Genomic DNA, 18,648 nt, shown 5'->3' with positions numbered 1-18,648 from the left:
GGGCACTGGGGTGACAGAGCTGAAGAGAACATGGCTATAGACCTCATGGAACTTACAAGGACTTATTCCAATTACAAGACTGTTATTTTCTTGTTTTAGATGCCTACAATGATGAGGACCTAATGCTATACTGGAAACATGGAAACAAGTCCTTAAATACTGAAGAGCATATTTCCCTTTCTCAGTTCTTCGTTGAAGAATTCAGTGCATCCAGTGGATTAGCTTTCTATAGCAGCACAGGTACAGCATTTTACATGGATGATTCCTCTGCATTCATTGAACATTTACTGTGTGCAAAGCACCACAACATGTGAAGACACCTGTGTTCAAACAATTATCCAATTTGGCAAATAACATCATCCCTCGCTTTTTATAGGCAGCCACCTCCACATTTCCAATCCATTGCTTCTTTCCCCCTCATGCACCTCTAGCTAGATGCCTTGCTTCCACTTTGGGCCCCTCCAATCTCAATACAGCAGGCAGGGTGATCTTTTGAAACACAAAGATCACAATTCTTTCCTGTTCAAAGTGCTCCAGTGTTTTTCCATCACACTTACAACAAAAGTCAAGCTTCTCAACATGATCTATCTCCTGCCTAATGCTCTGACCTCACCCATTCCCCCTACCTTCCGCCCCCACCTCCTATCCTCCCTGTGGGCTTTACTGTTTGCCGGTCTCATTCTGCCTGCAGGGCTCAGCTCTGGCCTCACCTCCCTCTACCTGGAATGCTCCCCAGCCCCATCTTATCGGGACCAGCTCCTTCACTTCAGTCAGAGCTTTATTCAAATAGCTCCTCAAACAGTGCATTCCCAACCATCCTGTCTAAAATAGGTGTCCTTTCTCGCCATTCCCTGTCTCTGTTTGTCTTCACGGGACTTACCACTACCTGAGATATGTACTTATTTGGCTACTTTATTGTCTGAGTACCTCACTAGAAAGAGGGCAGGGACTCTGTCTGCCTTGTTCACCATTTCTTTCCCAGCACCCGGAATGTGCTGAGCATCTGACAAATGCTCAATAAAAATCAGCTGAATGATTTTTATTTATTTATTTTATTCATTCAAATAAATCAATAAATTGCCTCATTGCCCCAAGTACAAAATCCATCCAAAATTGTACCTAAATTGTGTATTCTTTACTATGACAGATATATTTCTGATTTTGCAGCAGTTATCCAAGGCACTGTTTAAAGTTGTACTTGATCTCTGCTGTCTAAAGTTAGAAGCAGCCTCCTCTGTTCCCCTCCACGACTCCCCACCATCAATCCCCTGCTGGATATTAGTATTCTGGATAATTTTAGGCAGAATCTGTATAGAATTCCTTTTCAGACTCAATGAAGCCATGTTCAGAGCAGAAAGTGTGCCAGCTGCTGCCGCTGAGGTTCGGGGCTGTCCTGGCTAGAATCCTTTCTCCTGCTCTGCTTTCATGGTGTTGCATTCTCTCCTCAAAAGTTCTCCACTCCGAGGTCCTTAGAACTCGGAGAGTAGTTATCAGGTTTTTCCCTAAAAGCCTGCATCTTTAAGAGAGAAACCGAGATTTACATCACAGAGAAGCTAAATGACTTTCTAGGACCAACAGCTATTTAGCTATTTAGACCCTGAGGAAATGCTCTATTTCACCCATTATTTGTGTTGTTTATATTGCTTGGGATTCAGCAAATGATGCTATTAATTTAAATCATGTTTTTTGCCTTTTCTGATTATATAAGTAACACACATTTATTTGTTTTGATTACTGATATAGCCCTGGCTCATATGAGATACTCGAAGGCTAATTGTTGAATGAATGAATAAATGGTAGATAATGTGAAAAGAACTCAGAAAAGTTTAAAGAAAAAATTCTTTGTAATCCTGTCTCATAGAGATAAACTCTATTATTTTGATATATTTTTCTATTCCTCCTCCTCTTTTCTTTGTCTTTCTCTATATAAATAAATATAGGTATATTTTTATCAGGATTTTTAATGTTCTTAGTTCTAAACTAAATTAATATATAGATAAAGGAATGGATGCAATGGACAATGATACATATGAGGTATAATTTATAGTTTTCACTTCACTATTGCTATGATGAAATAACTTATACACATGATAAATTGTGCATAGAGCTTTGCAATGTTTAATGCTAGTATAATGTGATACATATGAAGCACAGAAACCAAAAGTATTGTTTCCTGTGCAGAATATATACAACAAAACAATAATAATGACAATGACTTTTTTTTTTAATTTTGAAGCACGAGTATCCATTAATCTACATCCAGATCTCCTCTTAAAAAGAAGTTAAATTCCACTTCCAAATTCTACCTTTACCCCTAAGTCATTCATTGACTCCGTTATTTATTTGTACCTGTCGGCCTCTTCGAGCTACCAGGCAGATCCAACTCTAGTTCATTTTTGTCCTTTGCTAGTCACATTTTAGAGTCTTTCTAAATCCAAACAGAATACTTGCATTGAAAAATTTGCTGCTCACAAAGATGATTTTAAGTGTTTAAAAGTGAACTATAAATCCTTATCATTCAAGTATAGTTACATTTTCAAGAAATAGCATTTTGTTTCCTAAGAAAAATGGAAAAAAATAGAATTAAGTTCAAGTGTATGTACTTTGTATAGCATGAGATGTAAAGTTATCCATAATAATTTAAAATTAACAAAACAAGGTACAGAAGAATATATAAAATATAATCCCATATTTTTTATTGCAGAAAGGATTTATACATATATATGTGTGTATGTGTGCATGAGATGTATATATATGTATGTGTGTATATGTTTTAAATGTCTAGAAAGATTAACAATAGATACCTCTGAGAAGTGGGTATAGATTGGGGAGATTTTCAACTTTGTTTCAACACTTTTGTCTTTTTGAATTTGTTATATACATTTTTTAATGAGAAAGATTAAAATGTGCTCTAAGAGTAGGAAAAATGCAAGAGTAAAGCATTTTGGAAGTTGTATATTCAAATATCCAATTAATAATCATATCTGGGTTCATTTAACCATTCCTTAGGTTTCAAAAAGATCACATTTAAAAACTTAATTTTAGTTCATGAGTATGTGATAGTTTTGCCTCACATTATTCATGAATTATTAAACATAGTCTCCTGTCAGTCAAACTCATATATCTTTCTCAGATTAGTATCCTGCTTAAATATATTATCTTCATTAAAAATAATTTTTGATATTTTTTCTTTATTCCTGTCATTACAACTACCAACCATAACCACAGCTCCTAAATCAGCTTTATAGAAAAACCATACATCTGGCTCTGATTTTCAAAATTTTTAATTATTATAAGAGCTAGATGTGTAGTTATAGAACCTTCATTTCCATTGTATAGCTGAACAACAGGGTCCTCATTTTTTTTTTCTTGTCATTGCCTTCACCTCTACCATTGCCACTGTTCCCAAACCGCCACTACCTGGCAATTTTAATAAGCAGGTGAGGGCTTCTGCCCCCTCATCCCTTTCAGTGCTCCTCAAGGTCATGAACTATAGATTTACAAAGGAAAAAGAAATGACTCTTGTCCCTAAGGGATGAATTGAACAGTTATGGTTTAACACAGCATGATCTAATGGCTAAAGTATAAGTACTAGAGAGAGATTGCCTAAGTTCAAACCCTAACTCTATCACTTATTAGCAATGTGACCTTGGACAAGTTACTTGATCTCTCCAACCCTCAATTCCCTCATCTTTAAATGAGTTTCATAATACTCTCTATCTCCTAGGGCCCATGATTTAATACACATAAATAACAGACTGCCATCTGCCAGAAATAACTCTGCCATATGTAGATGCTCAATAAATGTTAGTTAGTAGCTATGATCACCATTTCCATCAACAATATCATCCTGATCCTTTTAATTCAGATTGAGGTCTTAGTATCAAGAGGCCATTGAAGGTGACAGTCTTCAGGTATAAAAACCTTCTTCAGTTTTGTCTGTGGGCCAACTCCCCAGTTATTGCTCCTCTCCTGCATTTCCCTGGCTGCCAACTTTCCAGCCCTTTTCTCTCTTTTATTAACTCGTTTCCACTGTGTGGCAATGTACCTAACGGAGGCAGATGGACCCTCCCCCACCCCAAATTTGATTCAGATGCCAAAACTGATGATGCCTTACACATGAAAAAAGGGTATAAAGAGGTTTATTACTCACATAATGAGGCTTTCTAGAGAGAACAGGGCAGGCTCCCAAGCAGGTCTAAAAATGGCTTGAGAGAAGAGGAAGGGGTGACTGGCTTGGGTTTTATAAGCTCGTTCAGAAGTGGGGCAGAAAGAGAAGACGAAATTGGGCTTGAAAACTATCAGCAGTCAAACAGCAAAAACAGAATCAGACTTTTTATTAAACTACTCAAAATGAAGGCTCTATGTCTTCCCAAGGAAGCACCACCTTTCCTGGTAGGTGAAGGGACTCCTTCTGGCCTGCACCTGCAGCTACACCACCACCCGTAGTCTTCCCTTCCCTGAGGAACCACAAGACAGAGCAGCATTTTTCCTTCGTGGTTACTCTTCTCCACTCTCATCGCCCCCAAAAGACAATTATTCTTCAGAAAATTATGAGTAAAGAAAGGATGCAGTTACCTAAATGTCTTTTGAGAACCTCAGAACCAGGTTAGGAAGAAAAGGATAATGAGCACTTAATTGAGGACAGGATACTAGGAGTAGAATCTGCCATTCAGCGTAGGTGTATTTCTTAGGCCAAGAGGGCAAAGTATTTGCCTGATTCATGTAATACATTTGCCATCTTGGGTTTCTAAGAAATTACTACTGAGACTAGTAGAAGAGTTCTCTAACTCTGCAATACCTATGCTTTTATTTTATATTTTTTAACCTGTAGTCCCTGTGTTTAGAATTATTTTATCTCAAAATAAACACCATTTGTCATAGAAAAATTAATCTTACCATTGTCATAGAAAAATTAATCTTACCACTTAAGAGTAAAGGTAAGATTAACCATAAAATTCATTTTCATATTCATTCATTTCATTGTTCATTGCCTTATTTTAGTAAATATTAATAATATTGACATCACAGTTATTAGAGATGCATGAGACAGATAAGGGAAAAAAAAAAAGGGTAAGGTATTATATGTAACCTGGCATTCTGGTTGTTATAGAATGGCCCTCAGAGAAATCCTGTAAATGGTCTGAAAATATGGCTTTAAACTTCCTTTTACTCGTTGTGAAAAGGGAAACCTGAACAAAATATGTGTGCAGATGTGATCACAATTGGTGCTTTTGATCAGCACAAGTAACCAATGTTACCAACATGAATTTATACAATTCCAACAAGATGCAAAGGAACATCATCATTTGATTACCTTTCTGTAGACCTATCATAGACAAACTATGGTGTCCGTGACACTTTAAAATAATAAAAATAATTTATGGATACTGTTTCCCCTATTCTTTGAATCCCTAGCTGCCTCAAGCCCAGGTTGAAATCCAATGACCTAGTACCTACTGTGAATATTTTCCTCCAGATAAAATGTTTTTCTTCATTTGTTGTAGCTAATAAATGGTTGATTGGCTCTTTCATACAGACATCACTCATGTATTGAAGACTCCCTCTTGCAGAAACATGCAGACACAGTGTGTTGTGGAGAAAGGTCTTTAGAGGCCATCCCACAAAAGGTAATTACTATTCATTCCTGAGCTGCAGGTATGGAAGTTAAAGGGGACCTTGAATCAAATAATTAACCGGACTGCAGTTCAGCTGGTTGAACAAACATTGATGAAGTGTAAGGCCCAGCTAGGCAGAGATGAGTATGTCAAGTTCCTTGTCCTCTAAGAGCTTGGAGTCTAAAGAAGCATGTCATGTCACTAAATGTACTGTTTCCAAGAAGAAGCTTGTTCTAATGAAAACTTCCGCTTTTTCTCATAGGTTGGTACAATAGGCTTTTCATCAACTTCGTGCTAAGGAGGCGTATTTTCTTCTTTGTGCTGCAAACCTATTTCCCAGCCATGTTGATGGTGATGCTTTCGTGGGTTTCGTTTTGGATTGACCGAAGAGCTGTTCCTGCAAGAGTTTCTCTGGGTAAATCTCTCCCCATCTTTGTAAAATATTAACATGGGAGAAAAGTTAAGGGAGGTCAATAAAAATGAGGGATACATAGGAAGGAAAGGAGAGTGGTGGTTTAGCAGAAATACTTAGAGATGCACATTCAGGTTAAAGCATTTATCTTGACAGCTTCAAGGACATATTGTAAGTGGGTTTTTTCCTTGGGAACCCAGACTCTAGGGATGTAGGCTGTGCTGACTGACCCACAGCTGGGTGATAGTAAGGAAAGAGGATGAAATTATGAAGTATAAACAGCCTCAGTTTAAAAATTTATCTTTTCCCTTTCAAAAATATCTCCCTATGCATTATTCAAGTCCATTTAGCTGTGCATGGCAAACCCTTACATCATAGAAGGAAGAATCTTCAAACAAATTCACGCTATATAGTTGTTGTCTTAATAACAAATTACTTGGGTGGGTTGGTGGTGGGGGTGGGGGTGGGGAGTACTTGAATTTGGAAACATGAGTGCTAATTAGAAATTAGGGCTTAACCCAAAGGCCAAAATTAGAATCAACCACAGTGGAATTTTAGATACTGCGGTAGGTTAGTTGGCAAGAGATTTTAGGTGGAGAGACATTGCCAGCCACATTAAGTCACCACAAAGAGTGATTATCTACTCCGTCTAGCATGTTGTATTCCCCCGTCACACACATTGATTTATGGGAATCATTTCAGACCCACTTACCAGTTATTGAGTCCTTACAAAGTGCAAGATGCCAAGCTATGCACTTAGATGACATGTTACTTAACGAGAACCCAAGAGATAACCCCACTTGCTTTCCTGGCTGGTCGGGGCAGAGCTCCCTCATTCCATCTGATTTTGTTCTTTCATTTGTAATGTTCTATCTAGAGAGAAGATTGTTATAAGTGGTTCACAATTATTGTAATTATCACACAATTCATTCCAGAAAGGGTGGTTTCCAAGTTAATGTTCACAAATTATATGCATACTTCAAAAGATCATTTGAAAGACATAAATTATTAATATTAATAATTTGTTCACCTCTTTCCCCTATTAAAAGCTTCAATCCACAAGCATTTGAGGCTTAAATGTCTTCAAGAAGAAAATACTGTCTGAATGAATAATTACGTTACCGTTACTGTTTCTTCGCATCAGAGCATTTGTGCCCTGACCTCAGCGCTGCAGTGCAGCAGCATAGACCCAAACAGGAGCCCGAGGGCACATTTTCAGCCCTGAGACAGGATGAGAAAGGCTCTCAGTTTATAAAGGTTTATGAACATGATTTTCAATCAGATTCCTGAAGTTGACTCTCTGCTCCTCTACTGCGAAAATGACAACAATAAGAGCTAGTTCCATGACAGGTTGGAGTGAATAAGGAACACTGAAATACATTTAAGTCACCCCTGAAATTCTGTGCTTCTTGAATCTGCATCTGATCTCTTAGGATTAGGAAATTGCTATGCAGATTTATGTAAAATGATATGCAAACCAGAATAGTCCCTCTCCCTTCCCACCCTTTTTTTGTTTGTTTGTTTAAATAAAGAGAACAGCAGTACTCCTATAACACTGCTGTCCTCTCAGGCTTTGCTCCCTACTGCCCTCATGTTTCTTTAAAAGAGATTTTGCCCTCTGCTAAACTCAATATTCCCGAATGCTGGGCTACCCAATTCTCTGGAAGGTCCCTGTGAATACCTGTTCACCTATCCCACTTGCCTTTTCTCAGCTGTTCCCCTCCTTCACCTTCTCTAAAACATTTGACAGTATTAAGCATCCTCTCCAAATCCAGAACCAAGGGTAGTAGTCAAGAGTCCAGCATCATCTTCCTTGTCTGCAAAATGAGGTTATTAATACTGCTTTCTAAAGGTCACTATGAGAATTAAATGGGAGAATTCATCAAGTGTGGAGCTTGACAGTTTTTAGCATTTGGTAAAACCAACCACACACGGCAATGCATTAGTTTTCATTGCTCTTCAGTAGTCTAGTTGTTCTCCTCCGTTAGACTTTTCTTTCCTTTCTCTTTCCTGCCTTTTACTTCTGCCTTCCACTCCTTAAGTATGGGTAACTCCCTCCCAAGGATCTGCTCACTTTTGATTCTCTTATCAAATGGAACAAGCTTATTGGTTCCAACTACTATCCCCATGAAAGTAAATCCCAAATCAGTGTCCTTATCTCAAATCTTTCAAGTTCTATTTGGGTGGTCCCAGTTGTGTGCTGGACTCAGCATGTTCAAAACTGAACAAACGACTGTCCCCTCCAACTCTCATCCCACTTATTCTCTTCACTTTCCCCATTCTGTTTAGGGTCCCCCAGTTTATTGAGTCTTTCATGTTTGAAACCTCAATTTCCTTCTTAGTCTTCAGCAGTTGTTCTCAAACTCTGGTTTTAGGACCCATTTACACTCTTAAAAATTACCGAGGACTCCAAAGAGCTTTTGTTTTGGGGGGTTGTATCTATCATTATGAGCCATATTAGGTGTTAAAACAGAATTTGAAAACATTTATTAATTCATTTGAAGCTAGCAATAATAAACTCATTGCAAGTTAACATGATAACATATTGTATGAAACACAATTGGTTTTTGTAAAACAAAATTTTAGTGAGAAGAGTGGCTTTTTTTACATTTTTGCAAACCTTTAATATCTGGGTTTATAGAGGGCAGCTGGATTCTTACCTGTTTCTTCATTCAGTCTATTGCAATAGGTTTTGGCTGAAATATAGGGAGATATCTAACTTTGTCAGATATGTAGTTGGAAAAAGGAGTTTTCAATATTTTAATATATTTTAATAGTCTTTGCAGATCATTGTGAGTAGCCTTTCCTTATATTACACCAAAACTCAGCAAATGATAGTTTCTTAAAAGTTAGTTGCAATGTGGAATCTGAAACCATCTTGAAAATTTTTTTCTACTCTGTTAGATTAAAATCCACTGGTCTGTGCTGTTCTTTGAATAGATTTTTTACTCATGAATTCATCGTTCAGAAAATATTGGTTCACTGAGTTATACAGATCTTCCAAATGGTTACGTAATTCATTATACCAATTTGGATCATAATCTCAAAAGACTCAATACCAAAGGCCATAATCCTGAATGTTGAAATCTTGAAAGATCAAAATCCTTGAAGTCTAAATCCCTAAAGTCTATAATCTCTACCATGTAAAATCCTGAAAATCACAATCACAGGATAGTTGCATCATGTTAGACTAGCTTTTATGGACTATCTATGCTCATAATCTATCCCCATAATCTATCCTCATAATATACTTTTCATAGGTGCAATTTTGGTTTTAGTGGGGTTTTTTTTGTTTTGTTTTTTTCCTTTTCTTTTTTAGATTTTTTTTCATTATTTTAAATTGTCAAAATTATATTTTACAATTTGCTATGCCATGTATTTCATCTTTGCAACATTTCCAATACTGAAGGTATAAATTGTACAGACACTTTTAGAGTAGCGGTCCCCATCCTTTTTGGCACCAGGGACCAGCTTCATGGAAGACGATTTTTCCAGGGACATTGGGGGAGGGGGAGGCAGAGCTCAGGCAGTGATACAAATGATGGGGAGGGAAGCTGCTATAAATACAGATGAAACTTTGCTTCCTCACCCATCACTGCTCACTCCTGCTATGCACCCCCCTCCTTCCTAAGTTTTATGGCGGGGGTGAGGTGGGGCAGTAGAGCTCTGTGGCTAGTCCCTAACAGGCTGTGAACTGGTACCAGTGCATGGCCCAGAGTTTGGGGACCACAGTTTTAGAGAGCTTAATTCATTTTGTACATTCTTTGCATATTTAACTCCACTGAAGTACATTACCATAATGCTGACTTTGTAAGCATTGTGTGTATATGTAAAAATATTGAAATTTCTTCTATAGTGAAACAATGTCCTCTTTATACAGCTGCATTTATTTGTTTCTCAAATAAATCCCCTTCTAAAAAATGTAAATAAATATCTTTTTAAAAAATTTTTAAATTACTTTTTTTCCAGAATTATATTTTTAGAATTTTGATCTTTCAAGATTGTGATTTTCAGGATTTTAGACTTTAGAGACTTTGATCTTTTGGGATTCCAACATTTGCAATTATGGCATTTGGGATTGTGTCTTTTGGGGTTATTTTCAGCTCCCCCTCTTTACCTGTGTCTCTTTGTCAAAATCCTGCTGTCTTTCAATGGTCAGAAACTTTTACTCGGGCTCCGAGCACACGAGCTCTCTTCCATCTTTGAACAACATGGCACCTTGTATGTCTCCTAAAGTAACTTCTTCCTCTATTTTCTCTATTTCATGCTTAGCTATGACATAGAAGAAGAAGCAGGGGAGCTTTTCTTATCTTCTCTATTAGAATGTGAGCTCCTTAAGGACAAGGATCATTATTGCTATTTTTTGTTCCTGCAGTGAATAACACAGTGCCTTCCTGCACATAGTTTATGCTCAATACACAGTTGTTAAGTTGCCAGGATTTAACTTACCATATTTTTACTGACTGTGCTTAGTTATTAACTGGAAACAATAAAGAATAATTCGTTTCCTAGTTAAGACCCTCCCAAAATTGCCATGTTTCAGGTAAAGAGCAATATAGGGTAAGTAGCATAGAAGTATCGATTGTGATTAGAAAATTCTCATAAGAGATAATAGCTATCAGAATTTGGAATATGTGATGGTTCAAAAACGCTATTACATCTCTTCATTCCATTTGTATGGAAAGAGTGTGAGACAATTACAGAGTTGTTCAAGGGTGTTTTAGCCCTCATGGAGGGAAGAGTAGTATTGTACCTTCTCCTCTCCCTTCTACCTCTCTCCTGCTTTCTTTGCCTCCATCATTCTTGCTTGGCCCCTATGCATGGGTTTGCCCTTCCCTATGCAATACATTAAGTACTAAGGTCATTTACTGGGAATCAGATATGGCAGAGGAAGGCAATCAATGCTCTCAGGCCTGTAGTCACTCAGAGACTGTTAGGAGAGAAAAATGTCTCCTAACAGAGGATATGCCACCTGTCTGGAAAAGTGAATACTTAGGGAACTGGATAAGGGAAATTCATTTTGCCATCAGAGAGATTACCACAATTTCTAACGATAGTCATGACTCTAGCACCACCTGTGTGGGAAAATGGTTGTCAGTTTCTGGCCATAGAGCAGTGTTAGAATTCTCAACCCACCTTCCTTTCCTTCATATAATGTAATATTTTCTTTCTGCCTAGGCCTATAGGGAAAATATTTTTACTCATTTGAAGATGAATGTAAATATCCCCTCCTTTCAAAAGAACTACCTGCAACACAGCTACTGAAGAGGTGAACGGACTCAATAGTTGTTTAAGAGATGCCTGCCTGTCCTACCGCTATCACACTGGTCAATGAACCTTTCGCCATGTATGGCTAAAAATGGCCAATGAAACACAAAGATGTATAATCCTTCCCAGATTGTAGAGTTCTCAGGACCCCATGCATGTCCTTAAAAGTTAATATGGTGAAGCCGCAAAGGCTCAGGAGAATTGAGTCAAAGGGCCAGAGTAAATATTTCCTCATAACACTTTCCTAACTATGCATAGCAATATCAGTAGGTGGGAAGATAATTTTCTAATCCCAACACATGACCTTCCTTTGACTAAATGGTCGCTTCATATAATTTAAAACTCTTTTATTGGGATGTTAACTTTAATGGGTTTGGAAGGAATACTATTTGTCAAGATTAATGTATTTCTGAGGGATGGCTCAAGACATAATAAGCATGTTTAATGTAGCTGTAATACTCCTGACTTCAAGTTCTATTGCTTTAGGAATTTATATATCAGTTTTCTCATCATTCACTCCCCCCTTACCCAACAATCCCTCCTCCCCACTCTCTAATTCTTTTTTTTTTATTGTTCATTTTGAACAAGGAAAATCTAGAATGCTGGTTTTAAAATAAATAAAGCTATAGTAAATCAGTTGGACTCAGCACCCTTTTAAAGAAAATGACTGATAGTGTATTGCTCTCTGGCAAATATAGATAATTCAATTCCTTTTTATTAGCCCAGTAGTCATCAATTTCAGATACATGATGAGGCTGTTCTGGCATGTATACTTGTGTGTGTTTGAAACTCTTACTTCATCCACTAAGCCACATATTACTGCTTATCAAAAAATATTGTTTTATCTTCCATATCTTAGAAAACCAGTAAGAGAAGACATTTAAAAATTTTTGAACTAATGGGGTAAGCTACTATATAAGAACGTTACATCAGGATTCCTTCAGTTCCTACTATAGTGAAATCTTGAAGGGAGTAAGACATTTGGTCTATTGAAAAGCATAAAGTGGTTTCTTTGTGTCTCTTTACATAATTCTACACTCAATTTTATAGCATCTTATCCTAGAGATCCTCCATATATAGACATTGGTTTATAATCTTATTATATAGGTCCAAAATGAGAGGCAGCAGGTTTGTGTGTAAAAATCATGGGTTCTACACTCAGAGGGAAAGGTTTGAATCCTGCTCCTGACAAAATTTGGTTTTAGCCACGCTCAACTCATATTTCTTTTCTGCAATGTGTGGCCAATAATTATTTACCTAGGTGTGTGTTGGGTAAATATTTAATAAAAGCAAGCAGGTTTTATTTAATAATCTTGGCTTTAGCTGTACCTGTAATGTTAATAAAAATTCTACATCTCCATGGTTATGTAGCAAGTATGTTTTGGAGCCAAGGAATGCAAACAGCACACACTGATATGCAGATTGTTGATATTAACATTGTAGGGGGAAACCTGGGACCCAATGAGACAGTGGCCTGTGTTTAATGTTAAGAGCTAGAACAGCATTTAGGTTTTTTAATCCAGGAATTCAAATCAGTGTCAAGGTGAGATTTCAGGTCCTCCGACGATACAGTCAAATTGCCAAGTTGCTTTGGTCTTGATCACACGAACTAAAAACTTCATTTGAAATAGAATGGCTCTATAGAGTTGTCACTGTGTTTGATATGAGGCTCCCTCAGATGAGAACCTTGCAGAATTATTATAGAAAGGATAGAGATGTGTTGATGAAAGCAGTCCTCATGCTGTGTCTGTACATTTAGGAGTAAATCATGGTGCTCTTCCTGCTGTTTGGGACTCTGTCTGTTGACATTAAAATGTTCTTACAACTTATAAAAATCATTAAGGATTCCATTTGCACCTCCCTGGTGGGAAGTTAAGAAATAAAACCATGCCAGACAGTGTACATTTCAAATATTTACAATAGTATACTTTCTCTCCAGGAAGTACTCTTGCAACATCCCTCTGAGAAATTAGTGTAGACACTGAATGGCCCTCCCCAAGGCCAGCATTTTATTAAGGAAATCTCAGAGTCACTTCTTCCTCCATTGTCGTCCGGAATCCTGATCTTATTTCTGATGCTCATGCCAGAGAACAAAAGAATAATATAAAAGGGGGAAAAAAAAAGGAAATGGAAAGGGAAGGCAGGAGAAGGAAGGGAGAGGAAAGGAAGAGGAGGAAAAGTAGGAGAGGAAACAGAAGGAAAGGGAAGGGAAAGGAAACAAGTCACTGGAATTTAGCAGGTGCTCAGTAAGTGTTCACGATGAGCTGAGCCTCCATTGGCACACTTAGCTCTGAATCTCAGTGGAACTGTAGTTTCATTAACAATGATCAAAGAGACTAACAATGGCTTTTAAGTATTCTCTGTGAAAGAATAATACAGAGAATAGCAATCTTTAATGCTACTAAAGCTCACTCAAGAAGAAATAAGCTCCCCTGAAGCATGAAAGATTAAAGGTAGACACAAAGGCAATTTCTTAACAGTAAAAATTATAAAATGATGGGAAAGGTTGGTGGAAATGATTTTGGAATTTCTTTCCGAGAAGAATTTTTAAAAATTGAACCCATGCTTCCCTTTCTGGGATGGTTAGAAGATGCCCATGTGGGGGTAGGAGGCAGAAATGGCAGACTCTGGACCCTGTGAAGTCTTTAAATAGAGGAAGGGAAACATTATGGACAATAGGGATGAGAGCAAAGGAAGAGAAATCCAATGAAAGCTTCTGGCTTAGGCTCAAGATGTGTACTTGGGTAACACGCAGAGATCTTCCCGCTCTTGGATCACCAGACTGATACTGTTCCCATTTCTAGTGAGAGCATGCAATGGCTGGTGTGATCCAGCACCAGATCCTGGAACTGAATGGTTCTGTCACTGAGCTTGTCACTATGCTTGAATGGCAGGAATCACCACAGTGCTGACCATGTCCACGATCACCACCAGCGTGAGCGCCTCCATGCCCCAGGTGTCCTATGTCAAGGCTGTGGATGTGTACTTATGGGTCAGCTCCACTTTTGTGTTCCTGTCAGTCATTGAGTATGCAGCCGTGAATTATCTCACCACCGTGGAAGAGTGGAAACGATTCAAGAAGAGAGGGCAGGTACAGGCTTGCTTTGACTATCAGATCCCTTTTGGAATGTGGAAAAGAATAAGCCCTTGTATTAAGTCCATATGCCTTGGCAAGATGAAAATTTACAGGATGGTGACGACTTAATAGTGAACTTTAATCTCTGCTCTGTGCTGGCTGGTTTCTCAGTATCCTCATTCACCTTCACCAGGAGTTTTAGTGTGTGAATTTCTCTCCGTGTGCTCATCTCCCCTAACTGTACTCCTGGAATAGAAACGGTTGATACAAACTACATCCTTTCAAGTGGATGACAATGAGAATGGTGATGATAATAGCTAACACATAATGAGTGTTTATTATCTATTAGCGTCATGCCAACCACCTAACATATATTTTGTCATTTAATTTTCATAGTAACACTGAGAGGTCAGAATTTTATCACCCTCCAAGTGTAGACAGGTGGTAACTTGGCCAAGGTCACATAGCTAAAGAGAGATCAGGATTTGCTTCTAGGCCTCCTTGACTCCAAAGTCTGTGCTCTCAACAAATAAATGATATGTTTCCACTGAGAGCAAGGATTTATTTTCCTCTTGCCATGCAAGAGAGTGGTAGAACATAAAAGGAGGTTTTTCTCTCCAAAATATCTTGGGACTAAGGTGCCTTCTGGGCACTAAATGTTATCACATCTTTTTTGTGACATTGCTTGATACGTGGATGGATTGCTCTCTACCTGCTTCATTTCACAAAGGATTTGGGCACCAGTTCCCTGTTCTTACAAGAACTGACATATGATATTGTACTTCAGAAACATAACTGATAAGTCATTCCTTTGTTTGCCTATTTTTAAGACTACATATATATATATATATATATATGCACACACACACATGCACACATACACATATGTATATAGTATAAATGTATATATATATATAATCTAGTATATATGCACATGCACACATAATTTCAATGAACTGTTTTCACATTGGTTTAAGAAATTCTTATGTGAGCATTTATACACACCCAAAACATTATTTAATATTTTTTGTACTTCTGGGGAGAGCATTTCATACTTTCAGAGTGTTTTTATATCCTCTTCTGCACTGAATCTTTATTTCAGCTCCCCGATGTAGGCTGTGCAGAGACTATTATCTCTATTTTATAAACGAAGTAGCAGAGTTTTAGTGAAGTAAAGTGATTTGCCAAAAGACTCACAGCCAACAGAGCTGCCATTGCAATTCAGATCTCCTGGAACGCTAACTTCATTCTTTGATTTTATATCCTTTGAGTCAGAGCTCTAATAGGAGCTGATTTTGTTTTATTGTAGATGCTTCCATTCCTTTTATTGACAGTGTGTGGCTATGTGTGCCTGTCACACACACACCCACAGTGAGTGCTATTGCAGGTGTGGGGGAGCCGGGCGCTTCTAGACTAGTGTGCAGCAATGGTGCGTGAACATCCCTTGGGTCCTTGTTAAGACGCCCAGTAGGTCTGGGGTACAGTGAGACTGCTTTTCTGACAAGTTCCAGAGGATGCTGATGCTGATGCTGCTGGCCCATTACCCACACTGAATAACAATGATTTGGATAGAGTGAAGGTGACAGGAAAAAATATGGAAAGAGGAAAAGAATTTTGTTCCTCTTTTATTTTGTTTTTATGCAGTTTGTGGTTAACACAAGAAATAGACACTGAAGTAATTTTGGCCCACCTCCATCTAATCCTTTGACTCCACAATATTTTCATTTCCCTGTTCCATCTGCCATACCAGCACATGTCTTCACAGTGCTTTATTTTTCTCACCTGATGGTGTTATACACAATCTTCTTGTGTACCACTATGGAGATTCTTTTGAGTTAATAAGCACCATTCTTTTTTTAAAATACTTTTTTATTTCTAATTGTGAAATACACACAATTTAGAATTTTTATCATCTATTTTTAAGTGCGCAGTTCAGTAGTGTTAAGTATATTTTCATTTTTTGTTCAATCTCCAGAGCTTCTCCATCTTGCAAAACTGAAACTCCATACCCATTAAACAACTCCCCATTTCCTCCTCCCTTTAGCCCCTGGAAACCACCATTCTAAACATCCTCAATTATCTCAAAGAAATGCAATTATTTCAAAGAAATGTCTTACTTGCCATTCATATATTTTGAGGACAAAATGATGAAATGATTTGGACTCAGAAGTGATGCCAAACAGAACTCTACCACATCCCAGTTTTGTGTTCCAGGCTGAGTCTCCTAAACCTTGTTCTGCATTTGCAAAATGGTATCATCTCTTCCTTATTTGCCTCATAGGGCTGTTATGAAGATCAAATGATATAATAAATGAGTGTGAAACCTTTGCAAATATAAAGTGCTATAGAAATGTAAGTTTTTGTAGTGCTTAGCGCCCAGAGCATTTGCTCTGAGAGAAAAGGAATATTAACAGGGATAGTGGAAATAGGCCAATGGAGATGAGCAGCCGTGGAAGGGATGGCATGGCCTAGTGAGGGGCAGGACGAAGGATATGTCTGTGGGTGTGGGGCTGATCCATGACACCTCTCTCTATATATATCTGAATTGGAAAGGAGTTCTAGAGAAAGAGTCAGAAGTGAGAACCAGACATATGGATATGGATATAATAATTTCACCTTTGTTACTCATAAAGCACTTTGAAGAAAGTTGTTTAGATCTGTGAGCAGGAAGGCTTATTAATATTTTATCCTTAGCTTAAATATACTTACTCTCTTGGTCATGGCAAAGCCAGAAAATTCCAGGCTCTCCCTGTAAGGACAGTTTCCTTGTACCTCATTTCAGAGAACAGAGCTGAACACCAATGCAGATACCAAAGTGAGGACTGAAAAGGGACTGAAACTCATGTCAGTTTTTTCTCCCAAATTGCTAGGGCAGGGTTACTGAGGGATGGTGAGAAGGGTCTGCAATGTTTGGCCTCCCTAAGGAGTTCCTGCCTGTGAAAACATGAAGTCAGGCAAAACTTGTTTACACTACTCACCACACCACCACCACCAGCACCACGACCCACCACTACCACCTCTACCCACCACCCATCACCACTACCACTGCCTGCTAGCACCACCCTGTACCATCACACACACACGCACACACACACTCCAACCACCTCCCAGATACTAAGAGCTACGAGAACAAGGGCTATGGAAAACCTATCCCTAGTGCTGACTATTGCTCAAAAGCAAGAGGGGTAGCTATTTTCTTTCTTATCCCTTCGTCCAAATATTTTCCTAATTTCAAGACCTAGAATTCAGTCAAAACAGCCAATGGTTTAGATATAATATGCCTTAGCTATGTGCTTACATATGGGCTGGAGTGAAAAATTAAAGACCTGTTCTAAAGCTGTTTCTATCAAAACAACCAACTTACAAGCTTATGGATTGTTTGAGGAACATGACCAAAAAAAAAAAAAAAAAACCACCCTTATGGAAAATAGTGGAAAATAGCAGCAGCCTATTGATAAACCATGGACTGCAAGATTTGATCAATCATATCTTTCTAGATTATCATTCTAGATTATCTAGATAATCTAGATAATCATTCTGGATTATCTCAATGGAAAAGTGAAATGGCACCCTTGCTCTCAAAAGAATATATGTCTTCTTTAACACACTGATGACATTTTTGTTAAAATAAAAAGTGTCCGGCCAGTGGAACAGCTCAGCAGTGTTCTGGGTGGGTGGAGAAACCACTGAAGAGATGGTATATAGTTATTCTGTCCTCAGATCCAGAATTGAATATATCATTAATATTGTTGGCTATCTGAGGTTATTCAGTCTCGATCTCATTTCATGTTTATTTTGTCCATTTTTATTGTATTATGTAAAATTTCCAAAATTAAAAAAGAGGGACAAGGTAACTCAAGCAGGGCCCCTGATTAGTTCACTGACTGCACAAAATAGTTTCCATGTGTTTTGAACTCAGTAAAATACTAGGTTTTTAAATCATTATGAACCCAATACACATTTTGGCAAAATTTATTCTGCAGCCTCCAATTTGAATTCTGAATAATTTCATCCAGTACTAGCCTCTCCATATGTGTTCACTTTTAAACTTCCCTGTAGATCAAGAAGTGATGTTGTTTTCTCCAAAAGCAATTAGCAACAGCTGCTTTGTAGACACTGCTCTGAACCAGTGAGAACCACAATCTCCCTCTGAGTAGAACCTTAAAGAAAAATTTAGTTTTGATTCAATCAGCCACGTAAGCCAGAAAGCATCGATAACTTGCTCCTTCAGAATATAAACCAATTTCATATTGTTTAATTGGGCTATGTTAGTA

General features: G+C 37.9%; 1 protein-coding gene across 2 annotated transcripts in view; it reads left to right on the top strand.

Moving 5' to 3' along the window:
• Window positions 1-18,648, top strand: part of GABRR3 (gamma-aminobutyric acid type A receptor subunit rho3) — a 46,189-nt gene that overhangs the window by 26,510 nt on the left and 1,031 nt on the right. For both annotated transcript variants that reach the window (XM_069472479.1, XM_069472478.1), the window contains exons 6-8: window positions 100-240; window positions 5,881-6,033; window positions 14,193-14,389. In XM_069472479.1, coding sequence (XP_069328580.1) covers window positions 100-240; window positions 5,881-6,033; window positions 14,193-14,389 — 491 coding nt within the window. The remainder of the gene's footprint in view (window positions 1-99; window positions 241-5,880; window positions 6,034-14,192; window positions 14,390-18,648) is intronic.

The sequence above is a fragment of the Eulemur rufifrons genome, chromosome 7 (genome assembly GCF_041146395.1).
Source record: "Eulemur rufifrons isolate Redbay chromosome 7, OSU_ERuf_1, whole genome shotgun sequence".
Lineage (NCBI taxonomy): Eukaryota > Metazoa > Chordata > Mammalia > Primates > Lemuridae > Eulemur > Eulemur rufifrons.
Note: the sequence above shows the minus strand (reverse complement) of the source record. Positions and strands in the feature narration are given on the sequence as shown.